Source organism: Mchenga conophoros, linkage group LG22 (assembly GCF_057382185.1).
Source record: "Mchenga conophoros isolate Kocher_MC1m ecotype Shallow Benthic linkage group LG22, M_conophoros_male_GT1.1, whole genome shotgun sequence".
Classification (NCBI taxonomy): Eukaryota; Metazoa; Chordata; class Actinopteri; order Cichliformes; family Cichlidae; genus Mchenga; species Mchenga conophoros.
Window position 1 is genome coordinate 7,054,853 of NC_140546.1, and position 15,048 is coordinate 7,069,900.

At 37.0% G+C, this 15,048-nt stretch overlaps 2 protein-coding genes across 6 annotated transcripts; both read right to left on the minus strand.

Moving 5' to 3' along the window:
- Nucleotides 1-528: 528 nt before the first annotated feature.
- LOC146548688 (major histocompatibility complex class I-related protein 1-like) lies at nucleotides 529-5,597 on the minus strand. Of its 4 annotated transcripts, XM_085263085.1 has the most exons (8): nucleotides 5,213-5,597; nucleotides 3,451-3,711; nucleotides 3,072-3,258; nucleotides 2,593-2,594; nucleotides 2,103-2,192; nucleotides 1,699-2,001; nucleotides 1,296-1,412; nucleotides 529-890 (listed from the first exon to the last, which is right to left on the minus strand). In XM_085263085.1, exons 1-8 carry the CDS (start codon nucleotides 5,271-5,273, stop codon nucleotides 841-843), a joined length of 1,071 nt encoding a protein of 356 aa, XP_085119211.1. In that variant the 5' UTR covers nucleotides 5,274-5,597; the 3' UTR covers nucleotides 529-840. The 4 variants fall into 4 exon arrangements, with proteins under 4 accessions (XP_085119211.1, XP_085119210.1, XP_085119209.1 ...); XM_085263084.1 differs by lacking the exon at nucleotides 2,593-2,594 and having other exon boundaries at nucleotides 3,085-3,258; XM_085263083.1 differs by lacking the exon at nucleotides 2,593-2,594 and having other exon boundaries at nucleotides 2,103-2,212.
- Nucleotides 5,598-6,889: 1,292 nt separating this feature from the next.
- LOC146548689 (major histocompatibility complex class I-related protein 1-like) lies at nucleotides 6,890-14,483 on the minus strand. Of its 2 annotated transcripts, none has more exons than XM_085263064.1 (7): nucleotides 14,356-14,483; nucleotides 12,880-13,146; nucleotides 9,574-9,852; nucleotides 9,168-9,470; nucleotides 8,762-8,863; nucleotides 8,441-8,458; nucleotides 6,890-8,149 (listed from the first exon to the last, which is right to left on the minus strand). In XM_085263064.1, exons 1-7 carry the CDS (start codon nucleotides 14,432-14,434, stop codon nucleotides 8,103-8,105), a joined length of 1,095 nt encoding a protein of 364 aa, XP_085119190.1. In that variant the 5' UTR covers nucleotides 14,435-14,483; the 3' UTR covers nucleotides 6,890-8,102. The 2 variants fall into 2 exon arrangements, with proteins under 2 accessions (XP_085119190.1, XP_085119189.1); XM_085263063.1 differs by having other exon boundaries at nucleotides 8,762-8,866.
- Nucleotides 14,484-15,048: the final 565 nt, after the last annotated feature.

The following is a 15,048-nucleotide window of genomic DNA, read 5'->3' on the forward strand; positions in this document are numbered from 1 at the left end:
AAACTCTTATATCAGTGATATATTTTGCATTTTTTCTTTTATCGCTAATCTGAACAGTGTCAAGCTGTTTTTACTTGCAGCTTCAGACAGTTTGCTATCAGATCATCGCTGATACTCCCATCTGAGAGTAAAAATGTTATTATGTCATATAGCTGTTGTCATTTTATACAATTCTTCATATAGAACTTTACCTTCTGAGCTAAAACAAAAATATTTTCTATATGATATCAGTAATGTTCAAACATCAAGTTATTTAATCAGTTTGTTTGTTTAAATACATGAGAAAAAAAAAAAAACAGTGAGGAAGTTATAGTGGGATCAACAGTTTTCCTTGTTTGAATTAGGACGTAGCCAAAGGTGGTCAAAGATCAGGATCATGTGACCTCACAGATCAAATGCAGGAAATCCCGGGTTAGCCATTTTCACAGAAGAATAAAATATTAAACTGAGAACATTTCATTTTCAAATGACGGTCTGTTGCTGTCATCATTCAGATGTTTTGGTGTTATTTAGAAAATACTGCATGCTTTGTACACTGCCAACGTCTCAGTGAAATAACACACTTCAGGTCTAACAAACTGTCATTGTCAGATGCATAACAATCAATAAAGTTGAAACATTTACTTTTGCTTTTTAGCAAACACGTACACACAGCAGCTAAATACAAATATATGACCATGCACCAATTTACAGCAAGTATAGCAGCCTGTTCACAGTGATCATTATCCGTACTTTATTTATTGATTGGTGTTTTTAACATGTCTTTGAACTATGGCATAAACTGAAGCAGCTGGAGGAAAGTCATACAGAGAGTGAAGTGAAGAACTCTTTGCAGGACAGTCAACTTTGTGGATTTAGTCTCTCAGACTGCTCAGAGCCATCGTCAGGAGCTAGAAGATAAAAAAATACACAGTTTACAAATATTTTATCCTTTTCAAGGAAATTATTTGTAGTGATTGTTGTTTTCTGTTTGAATACATGACCCAAGTGATACAAGTGAGAGTTATTCAAGTGAGCAGAATATGTATCATGAAAATGATGTAGAACATTTAGCTGAAACAAACCAAAATAAAACATCAGTTGTCATTTGTTTTGTTTTTTCATTACTTGCACAGATATCTTGTGTCCATTTCCTTTTTAATTTACTTGATTATTTTCTTCTCACGTCATCCTTCACAGGGACTGTGATCATCTCGGTGTGGCTAATTACTTTAGAATTTATGTGTTTGTATCCAAACTGATCTGGCAGTAAGATTTCGGAGATGAATTCAAAAACTAAACTTAATATTTCCCACATTCAGATTTCTCACCTTTCTTCTTTTTGTAAGCAACAAATACCAAAGCTGCGATGATGATGACAGTTAGAACAACCACTGCAGCACTGATGAAGGTCACAGTGTCAGCTGGCTTCTCTGTTGAACAACACATGGCAGCATTTTAGAATATTAAACAGAAAACTGTGCCGATACCAAGGAATGAGTGAGGAATGACCTGATATGAATGAAACAATAAATGACACAAAACCATTACTACTCAGTCAATACAGATTACTCAAATATTAGTTTTAGTAATCTTCTTGTGATGCATCATCTTGCATATGGTACTTAAGGGTTAGTTAACTAAAAAAAATAAATGTTTAGTTAACAACTTCATAACATGAAGCTGCAGTTTTATAAACCCTGCTGGATCCAGTCTTACCCCAGTTGGTCCTGATCATTGTTTTGTCCAGTTTGGTTACGATGTGTTCTTTCACAGCAGAGAGCTGAAACACACAGTCGTACCTCTCCCAGTCTTCAGGTGTGAATGATGAAAGTTTCAGATCAATACTCATCTGGAAGGTCCCGTCATTGTTGGGGAGGATCTCTCCGGGATCTACACCTTCATGAATCTCCTCTCCATCTTTCCTCCAGAACATCAAACCTCTGTCAGGATAGAAACCTGTAGCGTGGCAGCTGATCGGAGAGAAGGGAGTCTTCTGGAGGAGAGACACTGAGGGAAGGACTGGAGAGAGATTGGCAGCTGTTACATTATTTATTCTTTCATTTTACCTTCAAAGCAAGAAACACACAAATTTTCTATTTTATTAGATTATATAATTCTACTTGTTGTCTGCAGAAATCTCCTCCCATATCGCAAATACTCCTTTAAAAACTCAGGGCACTGATCACCAAAAAACTTTTTATTTTCTTCTACTCGAACTTTTTGAGCATCCCTGTCAGTTCGGCTGTGTGGCAGGCAGGAGAGGACCCAAACGCAAACTCAGAGACAAAAGGTAAACTCAAAAAACACAGCTTTATTGCTGGCGTGAAGTGGGACACGAAAAAACAATACAAAATAAACTAAACTGGGAAAACTAAAGCACAAAGAACCACAGGGGGGAAGAAAAAAAAAAAAAAAAAAAAAAAAAAAAACCCCACACACACACACACACACACACACACACACACACACACACACACACACACACACACACACACACACACACACACACACACACAGCTATGATGGAGGACGCAACACTGACAAAGAGAAACATGGGGCTTAAATACACTGAGGGATAACGAGGGGGAATGAGCCACAGGAGGAGAGCACAGCTGAGAGTAATTGAGCAGGACGAGGCAAGGGAAGCAAAACTAGAAACATTAACATAGAACAGACTGAAAGTAAAACAGGAAACACACTGACGGAACTCAAGACATGTGGACTTAACAGACTGGGGGAGACAGAACATAGGGATCTGAAACATGGAACAGAAAGGCACAGTAGATCAACATGAACATAACAACGCCACAGGGGAAGAGTAAAACTGAACACAGAAACACCAGACCTCTTCACAATAAAACAGGAAACATAATGAGACGTAGACATGACAACCCAAACTTCACAAAGTAAGACACAGACATGAAACACATGAAAAGCAGGGGAGATTTACCATAGTTGGAAACACGAGGGGGAAATAATAAGAACTAGAAACACTTAAGCATGATAACAAATGAACTTAGGAACCTGAAGGGCTTACATAAACTAAAACATCAAAATGAACTAAAACTCAAAACACTGGGTCATAAGACCCAGGATCGTGACAATCCCATTTCATTTTGGTGATTACAGCCTGTGGTTTTGCAGTGATCCATGTCAGTGTCTGCAGGTCCAATGCTAGAAAATCTTCTCCATCATAACCATACTGATTAAACCCATTAATCTCTCCAGTCTCATCATCCCATTCACAGCCATCCAACTTTTGCAAAATATGAACACCTGAAAAGAGAGATAGTAACAGTAACAGTGACAGTGATTAAACCAGTAACATGTCAGCACACCTTATACCTTAAACTACACGTTTATCAAAAATTAATACGAATGGAAATATAAAGGCTTTTTCAAAATATAAAAAAATAAAACAATTTAAAACAAACCATTTCAGCAGTAACAAGTGAAACAAATCCATACCTTCAGTTTGGTTTAATTGTTGCCTCAAAGTCTCAATAGTAGCCTTCAAGAAGTGATGTCTATCCACAGATTGTAATATACACCAGTACAGGTGCTGAGGATGATCCTCAAAGAATTTAATCCAGTCTTTCTTTGGCTGTACTCCTCTTACACTGTTGAAGTCACCTATAGGAACTTCATCAACAAATGCAACAACCACATACTCCGGGATGCCCTGAGCTCCAGGGGTTTCAGTGAAGAAATACTTCAAGGAGTGTTTTACTGTAAAATTAGGAAGACTTTGAATTAGGAGGCATTCCTATTATATACTTTTTGTATAATTTAAGAGGGTTAAATATGAACTAGAAATTGTTTTAGATTTAGCAGTCTTTAAATGTTTTAGGGTGAAAATACACTGAAAATCTACTCACTGATGAAATACTTGTAGCCAAACTTAAATTTCTGCTAATAACTCTTATGTAACTCTTTATTCCTACTACTCCAACCATACATTGCAGTACAAAGAAAATCATACCACATTCTAAAATCCACATCTATACCAAAAGTACATTCACATATAATATTAATATGTCTCCTACATAGACTGACTGTGACATTTCAGGGGTGCACACATCTTCCTTTCACCATCAGTCACCTTAAGTGTCACGGCTGTGGCAGCAGTCGTGTGGTGATTGCGAGTAAAGAGGCAGACACAGGCTGTGATGTGAGTGAGCTTTTATTCCGAGAGGTGAAAACACAAACAAAAGCAGGGACAGAACTAAGAAAACCTAAGCTGGGAAAAATCTAACAAACAAAACCTGAAACCACACTCGCTGAATATCACGCAGGGAGAAACACATGTGGAGGAACACAGGATATGATGAGCAGGGATGACACGGAGAAACACCAAGTAACACAGATGGACCGACAATGAGCAAAGGCAACCACACACTAAGTATACACACACAAGGTAACGAGGAAATGGTACACAGGAGGAAGACACAGCTGAACCTAATTAGCCTAGACCTGGAGGAAGCAGACCAGAAAGCATGAACCTAGAACCAGAAACACTAGACATCACACGGAGAACCAAAACCCTAACTCTTGCCCAGAATACAAAATCAGAATAAAGTAGAACATAAGATCATAAACACAAAACACTGGGTCAACTGACCCATGCAGGACCATTAGGAAAAGAACAGAATGCTTTTATTGTTATTGCACTAACATACAGCTGCTGTCATAATGAAACTCCTGTCAGTGTAAGATAAAAAGAAAAAAATAGAAGCTACAAGATCAAGTAATTTGCAGGTAGAATAAGTTAATTCTTACGAAGTGTAAATAAATCAAAGTATCCTCAATACTTAATTTTTACAGCTCCTATTGAAAGTTCAGTTCTGTATATGTCAGTTAGAGGAGCCAGCTGTGTGGGTATAATGTTCTGTTCTGATTTAAAAACACTCTGTCGTGCGTTCCTGTTAGCTACAGTGCTGTTAAAAACACCAGAATGTCACAAGAGAGGATTCTTTGACAAAACATCTGTAAAAGCCACTATAGCCACTGCTGCTGATCTAAAATCCCTCTTTTATATATGCTTAAATATCTCCCTGTGCATTTTTGACAAGTTAGGTGGTTTAGCCATCCATGTCAGTTGTTGACACTCTCAAACAAAAAAGAAATAAAATGGTGACAGCTCATAGTAAAACTACAAGTCTCTTGCAACTCGATTTGCTAAACGTTAAGAAAAATATTGTATAAAGAAAAACTTGAAATATGATCTTACCCAGAGATACAGCATGGCAGCAGAGGAGTAATATGAGCACACACTTCATCCTTTTTTCCATTTTCACATTCACTAACACAAGAAAAAACAACAGACAAAAACAACTGAGAGTGTAACGTTACTTGTTCAAGTTCTATTTTCTGTTAGGCTGGGCTACAGTTGTCTGAGTCATAAAAAATTAAACATTAAACAGACTATGTGCCTCCTACAGTAGTGCTACTGTATTATGTGATTTGAATGGTTCATCATACTGTTTGTGTATTTTTTCTCTTTCAGTGGTTGGTTGCAATAGTGCATTACATTTTAACTCTTTCACTGCCAACCATTTCCAGATTTTCCTCCAACCTATGCCATTTGTCAGTATGATACCAGTGAAAGTATTATGGTTTTGACTTTTTAGGGGACTTGCCTGTGTGTAAGGTTCAAGAATTCTGATCATCTAATCTGCTGGATGCAGTTGTATGCACATGCACAGCTGCTGCAAATGTGTGCTTGCCACTGCGTTGCCAAAGGCGAACTTCAGTCAGTGGAGAATATTGTAATAATTTGGCGAAGGCTTCTCAGTCGAGCAGTAACTGAATTGCTCATTTACATGTACAGAACTCTTCTGGGAACTAGTCAACCCAACTTAGTGAAACACACACTGAATGCATGCTGGCCCCGCCCACCAACCTATCTCTACCAACCACCACTCCATATCCTGACTGACATGCGCCCTGACCCACTGGTGTCAAGACAACCATCTCACCCTCAACGTCGCAAAGACAAAGGAGTTGATAGTGGACTTCCGGAGGTGCAGAGAAGTACACACCCCCATCACCATCAACGGCGCTGCTGTGGAGAGAGTGAGCAGCTTCCGTTTCCTCGGAGTACATCTGGCTGAGGATCTTACGTGGTCAGTACACCGTTCTTTGCTCACCGTTCTCATGATCATTTTGACCCCACGGGATGAGATCTTGCGTGGAGCCCCAGATCATGGGAGATTATCAGTGGTCTTGTATGTCTTCCATTTTCTGATGATTGCTCCCACAGTTGATTTTTTCACACCAAGCTGCTTGCCTATTGTAGATTCACTCTTCCCAGTCTGGTGCAGGTCTACAATACTTTTCCTGGTGTCCTTCGAAAGCTCTTTGGTCTTGGCCATGGCAGAGTTTGGAGTCTGACTGTTTGAGGCTGTGGACAGGTGTCTTTTATACAGATGATGAGTTCAAACAGGTGCCATTCATACAGGTAACGAGTGGGGGACAGAAAAGCTTCTTACAGAAGACGTTACAGGTCTGTGAGAGCCAGAGATTTTCCTTGTTTGAGGTGACCAAATACTTATTTTCCACTCTGATTTACGAATAAATTCTTTACAAATCCTACCATGTGAATTCATGGATTTTTTTTTCACATTCTGTCTCTCACAGTTGAAGTGTACCTCTGGTGCAAATTACTGACCTCTGTCATCATTTTAAGTGGGGGAACTTGCACAATCGGTGGCTGACTAAATACTTTTTTGCCCCATTATAAGTACAGTAATGAAGCATTTGTACTTTGTTGTTTCCCACCTCTGACTGTATTACATATAATTTAATAACAGAAATAACACTGATAAAAATGATTAAATAAACAGATAAAAACATTTATAGATAATTTTTAGAGCTCATCTTAAAAAAGCAAAATGTATTTGGCACAACAGTGCATGTATATCATAATTCTGATTGCAAATGCTGCCAGACAGGACAGGATAAGAAAAGAAGGAAAGAAAGAAAGGAGAAAAAAAAGGTGATTGGTGTTCACAGAGCAGCATCATGTGACTCTTGTTCTGCAATAAATGAAGCAATGGAGTGGAGCCTCCTTAAGGCAGAGAAACAGCTCACAGAGAAAAAAAAAACAGAATTAGAAATATAAATAAAATAAATTTATTGCTAATATTAATAAATTCATTGCTTTTGTTTTGCAGAGGTATGACCAGGATCATGATAACGTGTCTCTTTGCTTTTTTATAACTACCCCACACATATAAAGTGTATAAAGTTGAGTACAGTAGGCTCCAAAATATAATTCTACAACATGTGTAAATTATCCAAAAACAAATATTGCAATATTTATACTGAAAATAATCATTTTTGTCTCATAACATTTATTAAAGTATATTATTTGTAAAGTTAGTGCACAGCATATTTTGAGGACACTGGGCAGTATAAGAACATAAAAGAGTTATCAGTATACATTAGATGTACTTGATATGACTCCTCTCAACTATGTTCAACTTTATGTTTCAGTAAGCTGAACGAAATACAGACTGAAACTGGTGAAAGTATTTCACCTTCTGAAATTATATTGATCACTAAAGCAGATATATATTTGATATAAATGACCATAACTTGCAGCAATAAAGCAACCAGCACAAAATCAAATAATTTACCATTCATTAACAAAACAACACATAAGCAAGTAACACTCAGATTTTGCTCCAGGCATGCTTCAGATGTTTTCTTGTTATTTTTTTATTTTGTTCACTGACAATTTTTCAATGGTAAAACATGTTTGTTTTATGCCTAACAACCAAACTGTCATTGCATAACATACATTAAATTTAATACTTGTTTTATAGAAGAGTGATGATTCTAGTGCATGTGTACAGTGAAGCAGATTAAAAAATCAAATACGTCTAAACACAGACAGCTGGAAAAAAATTTCCGTCTACATACGAATATCTAATTGTGCACTAATCTACAGCAGGTGTAGCAACCTGTTCAACAGTGGTCTTTAAAATGCTCTCGGTAATTGTAATGAGTAAAACATGACTAGAGTTTTTAATGTAAGTCTTTGAACTGTAGAAGCTGATGAAGCATCCAGAGGAAAGCCATACAGAGAGTGGAGAGCAGAACTGCTTGCAGGCCAGTCACATTTGATTTAGTCTCTCAGCCTGCTCAGAACCATTATCAGGCACTGTAAGATCAAAAACATACAATCTGGATATTTTCAAAACTTTTCAAAGGTGTAATATGCAGTGACTGGTGGTTTCTGTTTGCAAACGTGCCCCTGCTCCCCAGTTCAACAGAGAGACGATTAGTTATGGTCAAGCAAGCAAGAGTATAAATAACAAAGATGATCTGCACTGGCAAAAAGGTTTTGCTTTTGCATAAATCTGTGCATGTCTTAAAATTTAATCCTTTAATATCTTTAATGACACATCACATCTCACAAATTACATATATAATACAAGCAGGTTTTACTTACTGGGCGGAGAATATTCAGCTGAAATAAACAAAAAAACTTTTATCAGTTGTTAGAGTTTTTTCATTTCACATACATTTTGTGTGCCTCCGTCATCTATTGATTTTTGTGTTCCTCTTTCCTGTTCAGAATGAAGAAGCCCATTTCAATTTCTATTAATTTGATTGGTTTGCTCTCACATCACTATTATACTGTCATGGTCCTATGGCTCTAAAACTCATACTCTAATTTTAGATTTTGGCCATTTGTAACCAAACTCGTGACAGTATGGATTCACGAATTCAAAAAATAAAAATAAATATTTCTCCCATTTAGATTTCTCACCTTTCTTCTTTTTGTAAGCTACAGATACCACAGCTGCGATGAGGATGAAAACTAGAACAACCATTGCAGCACTGATGAAGATCACCATGTCAGTGGGCTTCTCTGCTGAACAAAATATTTCAACACTTGACATATGTCAATAGTACAGAAAAAATGTGTTCAGGTATTAAAGAATGAGTTAAAAATGAAAAAGAAAGGACCTGATAGTTAATGAGTGTCTGAGTGAAACAGCAACACACCACTACTGCTGCTCCATTACATTTACTCTGATCCCAGTTTTAGCCATGACTTATATTGCATGTTAATATTTATTACTTGTCACAGTTGGAGTAAGCCAAGTGTGATAATTTGAAAGCTCAAGAAAACCAAATGATATTTTCAAAATCCCTGCAGGTTTCAGTCTTACCCCGGTTGGTCCTGATCACTGTTTTGTCCAGTTTGGTGATAATGTCGCTACTAACTCCAGAGAGCTGAAACACACAGTCGTACCTCTGCCACTCTTCAAGTGTAAGTGATAAAAGTTTCAGATCAACACTCATCTGGAAGGTCCCGTCATTGTTTGGGAGGATCTCGCCAGGATCAACACCTTCATGGATCTCATCTCCATCTTTCCTCCAGAACATCATGGCTCTGTCAGGATAGAAACCTGTAGCGTGGCAGCTGACTGGAGAGGAGGGAGTCTTCTGGAGGAGAGACACTGAGGGAAGAACTGCAGAGAGACAGGTTTTTGAAATTTACTGTAAATTTCAAAAATTAATACAAGAAGGCAATATGAATTCTCTTTTTTACTAGATGAGATTCTATAATTCTACCTGCTGTCTGCAGAAAGTTCCTCCCATAGTGCACATATTTCTTTAGTAAATCAGGGCATTTAGAGGTGAAAAAGTTTTTATTGTATTCCAATCGAGTTTTTTCAGTATTCCATCTCATTTTGGTGATGACAGCCTGTGGTTTTGGAGCAATCCATGTCACTGTCTGCAGGTCAAAAGCTAGAAAGTCTTCTCCATCATAACCATACTGATTAAACCCATTAATTTCTCCAGTCTCATCATCCCATTCACAGCCATTCATTCTTTGCAAAATATGAACACCTGAAAATAGAGATAGCAACATTAATTGCAATAAACAAGTGAGAAACGAGCAGATATCACACCTAATCGATGAAGAAACAATGCAAACACAAAATCAAAGGCTCTACACCTGCAACTGGTACAAAAATCAGTCTATCAGCGTTGAAGATTCTTATTTTTTTCCCTCTGGCTTCTGGCTACTAGTCAACCTGTTTGCCTATTGATCCCGCTAAACTGTTTTGTTAGTTAGTTAGTTTGTTTGTAACTAATCCTCTGCACTTTATGATTCACTGTCTTCCATGTGTCAACTTCTCTCTCTCTCACATTTTCTTCATTCATCCCCAAAGTACTCCTTCCACCTTCCTAACATATTCTCTTCTCTCTTTAGTATATTTTAATTTCTATCGTTGATCATCCTAACCTGCTGCACATCATTTCCAACTGAATCTCTCTGCCTAGCTGATAAGGATGAACTAGTCCCCAATAGTCCAGTTCCTATCGATCCTGCTTATCTGTTCCACTTGCACTTGCGCTACAATCAGCTGATTTCAGTTTGTGTTCCTGAGAAGGAAAATAGTGGTGCAACTGTTTCTATTACAACATCTCATAGGTTCAAGGAATTTCAAACAGGACACCCTCTCACGTCAGTTCTCTGACATCAGCCAGCCTTACCCTGTTCACGGTGGGGTTCCTAACGTGGGATTTGGAGACCATTAGAAAGGCTCTGCGAGATGAGCCTGATTTGAGTTCCAGTACCCCCAACCGTTGCTATGTGACACTCTGCTGTGATCCACTAGGCTTACACCACCCAGTTTCCCTGTCACCATGGTTTGATAGAAACCTCTCACTGCTCAGACCTTTGATTGGTAATTTGATTGGTAATTTATTTCAACATGTGAACAATATACAAGTACATTTAGAAAAGAAATAAGAGAGAAAAAAATACTATACAAATTACATACAAAAAAAACATTCTGATTAATTTACATGTTGAAAGGGAGTGGGAAGAAGTATACACTTATTTAATCCCACCCCTGTCCCATAAATTATCAGTGAATATTTAGTCAGCTTCCTTACTGATATAATTTGTAATAAAAATAGTGAACAGATTTCTGATATACTATATACTATAATATCACATCATGAATTTATTGTTTGTTTGTTTGTTTTTAAATAGAGACATTCACTTAATTTAAATATTTTCCTTTTCTTTATAGATCGAGAAGATCATATTTTTATAACTCTTTTTGAACAGTTTTATGTTTGGACATTGCTTTAATTCCATATTCAGTTTGTTCCATAATTTCACTCCTTGAACAGAAACACAAAAGCCTTTTCTTGTAGTACGTACCTTCATTGTTTTGAAGTTACAAAAACCCCTTAAATTATAACCTTACTTCTAGTGGGATACTCTGGAGAAAGACGTCAAGGACTATGTGGCAGCTTGTTCCATCTTTGCCAGAAATAAAAGCAGCTGTATGCAATAGAGAAAGATCATGACCATGCCCTCTGTATACCTACAATAGAGCCAGTAGATCTGGACTCAGACCAGAGAGGCTTTGCTCACAACCACTAAACAAATTAAGATGTATGCCGATTCCCACAGGACTCCCACTCCTAGCTTTGTAACTATTCAAAAGGTATGGCTTTCTGCTAAAAACATTCCTTTAAAATCTCTAACTTATAAACTTGCTCCCATTACATTGGACCGTATGAGACTGACTCAGTGATCAGCCCCTCTGCAGTGAAACTCAAGTTGCCTCCATCTCTACAAATTCATCCTACATTCCATGTCTCTGAAATCAAACCTGTTCAGTCTAGTCCATTATGTCCTCTGTCCAACCCACTATCACTTGCCCATCGCCCGGCCTACACCGTCAGCCAGATTGTAGACAGCTGACATCGAGGCATCACCGGTTTCTCATTGACTAGCAAGGATATGGCCCAGAGGAGCATTCCCGAGTACCCCGTTCTTTAATCCTTCACCCTTCCATAAGCTCTGATTTTTCAATCAGTCATCAGTAGTTTTTTGAGTAATAACTGCAACAATGATAACAACAAAGAGGGGAAATACCTCCAACATGCAAAAACATTTGACAACACAGCATGCAATTAATTTGCACAAATGTAATATGGTTGATAGTGATGGTGGTGACTCTTAAAGTGGAGCCAATGAGAACCAAATGAGAATTAATAAAGAATAGAATTGAGAAGTGATATCAATAATTGAATTAGAATCGCTAAATTCAATTCCCATTACTACTAGCCAATCAATACAAGTCTTTTCCTCCTTCCTTAGTGTCCAGCCTTACATACAACTTGCTATAAGCCTTTTCTTTCTCTTTGCTACACACCTAGCCTCCCAGTACTCCTGTCTACTGTCTTCATCTCCCTGGCTATTCCACTTTCTCTTTGGTGACTGCTTCCTTTAAATACTTTCCTGTACTTTCTAAGTCCACCACCAAGTTTACTTGTCCTCTTTCCTCTTTCTAGAGAATACACCAAACACCTTCTTAGCAGTTTCTCTCAATACAGATGTACTTTCCCAGTCATCTGGTAACTCTTCCTTACTACGCACAGCCTGTCTCACCTTTGAATTCTATGCAACATTCTTCTTTATTCAACTTCCACCGTTCAGTTGTTTGCTCATCTTGATTTAACACAATACCCTATGTACTGTACCTCCCTCTTCTTAAAGTAGGTGTTCACCATACTCAAATAATTTTTTCTCGTTTTTATATAGCCCATTATAGAGCACTCAAAGCACTTTAACATGCCTCTTTCACACTGCAATGGATGCATCAGAGACCAACTTGTGGTTAGTATCTTCCACAAGGATATTTGGCATTTACACTAGAGCAACTAGGGATCATACCACAAATCTTCCAATTAGTAGATGACTTGCTCTACCTCCTGAACCTCACCCACCACTCTTCACCTTTGCTAAATTCACCCACTTGACCCATTCAACATCAATCTTGTATTTTAAAATAAACGAATAATAATAATTTCAACAATCATCAGCAGTCAAATGAAACAAATCCATACCTTCAGTTTGGTTGAAACGTCGCTTTATCCTCTCAATGTGACCTTTGAAGAACTGATGATTATCTAAACACTGAAAAATGTACCACTCCAGGTGTTGAGGATCATCCTTTAAGAGATTTTTAATCCAGTGTGCTTTGAGTTCTGGTCCCCTTCCGCTGCTATTGCAGTCACCTATCTGAACTTCATCGACAAGTGCAACAGCCACAAACTCAGGGATGCTTTGGATTTCAGTGGTTTCAGTGAAGAAATACTTCAAGGAATGTTTTACTGTAAAATTGATGGGACTTTGTATTAGGTCATTTTCATGTATGACTGTCAATAGTATAATCAAGAATGTTTTTGTTATATTTTTTTTACTTGGTGTCCATACAGAAAGGGAAATTTTTGTGTGGGGTTATGATTATTTGTGTGAATGTGTGTGTGAATGGGAGGATGACTGAATGTAGTGTAAAGCGCTTTGGGGTCCATAGGGACTAAGTAAAGCGCTATACAAATACAGGCCATTTACCATTTACCGTTTACCATTTAAGAAGGACAAGCATATCAGTCAAACTTATTTCGTGTTTAGCATTAACTTGAAAACACTTTAACTCATAACACTGTTACTGGAGTTTACATGGCTGCAACTGGATATATCACTAAAAAATATCTGTGACACATATTTAGACTTACATGAACTGTGGCCTCTGCAACATTAGAAAACTACACCCTGGATTAAATACTAACCGTTTTATGTGGTTTTTAGTATTTATGATATATAAATACTAACTGTTGCTGCTGGGTAAAATTACATTAATGGTCAACAAGTAAATGAAAATTTAAAATTAACTCTTAGAATTGCTAATATCATTTTGGCCTATGCATCTATTTTTATTTATTTATTAATTTTTTTGTAAAATATCAATGAAACTAAACATTTTTTTTATTTATTATATTTATCACATTATTAAAATGAATTTAAATGAAGACTTAATTTTTAAAAGAAAAGATCATTTAAATATGCTTTGAGTAGAATATGTATTTGTGATTATTTTGAAATATTACAATAAGTAGAAATTCCGGGTGGGGAGGGATCTCAAATTGCAGCTGTTAATTTCAATTGTATTAAAATTAAATGTTTTTAACATTTTTGCCTGTTTAGGCTCACATGTGGTGATTTGGACATGAGAATATTCAATGGCATATTCATCATTCACTAACCGCTGAAACATTTTAAAGAGCTACAACTCTCTAACCAAGTAAGTAAACTTGCATTTTAATCAGTGATAAACTATACCATAAAAAAAAGGCTTTATCTATGCAGTCCCTCGAAAATAATTTGACATGTCAGGGGCTTTTTATCTTTCCTCTGAACTTGAGAATAATTAAATGAAATTGCAACAGCTCATAGTGAAACTAAAAGTCAAAGTCGCTTGCAATTTAAGCTGCTATAAGTTAAGGAGAACTTTATAAAAAATACTTGAAATATGATCTTACCTGGAAACACAGCATGACAGCAGAGGAGTAATATGAACACATTCTCCATCTTCTTTTGCATTTTTCTGTTTGCTAACATAAGAAAAACAACTGAGAGAGCTACTGTGTAACTTGTCCAAGTTCCATTTCCTGTTTGTGTGTGCCAAAGTTTTCTGAGTCAGAAAAAATTAAAGATTAAACAGGTTATGTGCTTTCAACAGCCTCCCTGCTTTTCCCAAACATCTAAGTCTACATCCACTGTGATGTGGCTCCTCCTACTTAAGAAAATGGAGACCTATTTAGCTTTCAGTTAATATCAGGGAAAAGACACAGTTATGGAAAAATAATGGAGGTCCTTCTCAGTGAAATGGATTCTTTTAGTCATCTGAAAAAATAATCATTCAGGTGCATCTGCTTATTACCCAAACATAAGCATACTGGTAACTTCACTATTTATTATAACTTAAACATTACACATCCCCTAAATCATCATTATCAAGTTGTCACAGTAGATGTAATCATAAACATAGACAGAGAAGACAGGCTCGGATGTGATAGTTGTGACAGTACAAAATGTGAAAGCCAAAGATACAAAAAAAGAGATTCAGGCAAGTTCTGTTCAAATATATCATTTTGAAAAGTTTATCAGATTTTATTGGTTCAGATTGGATTTTGTTAGTGAAACAACTCACAAAAAAGTGACTGCATCTGGAG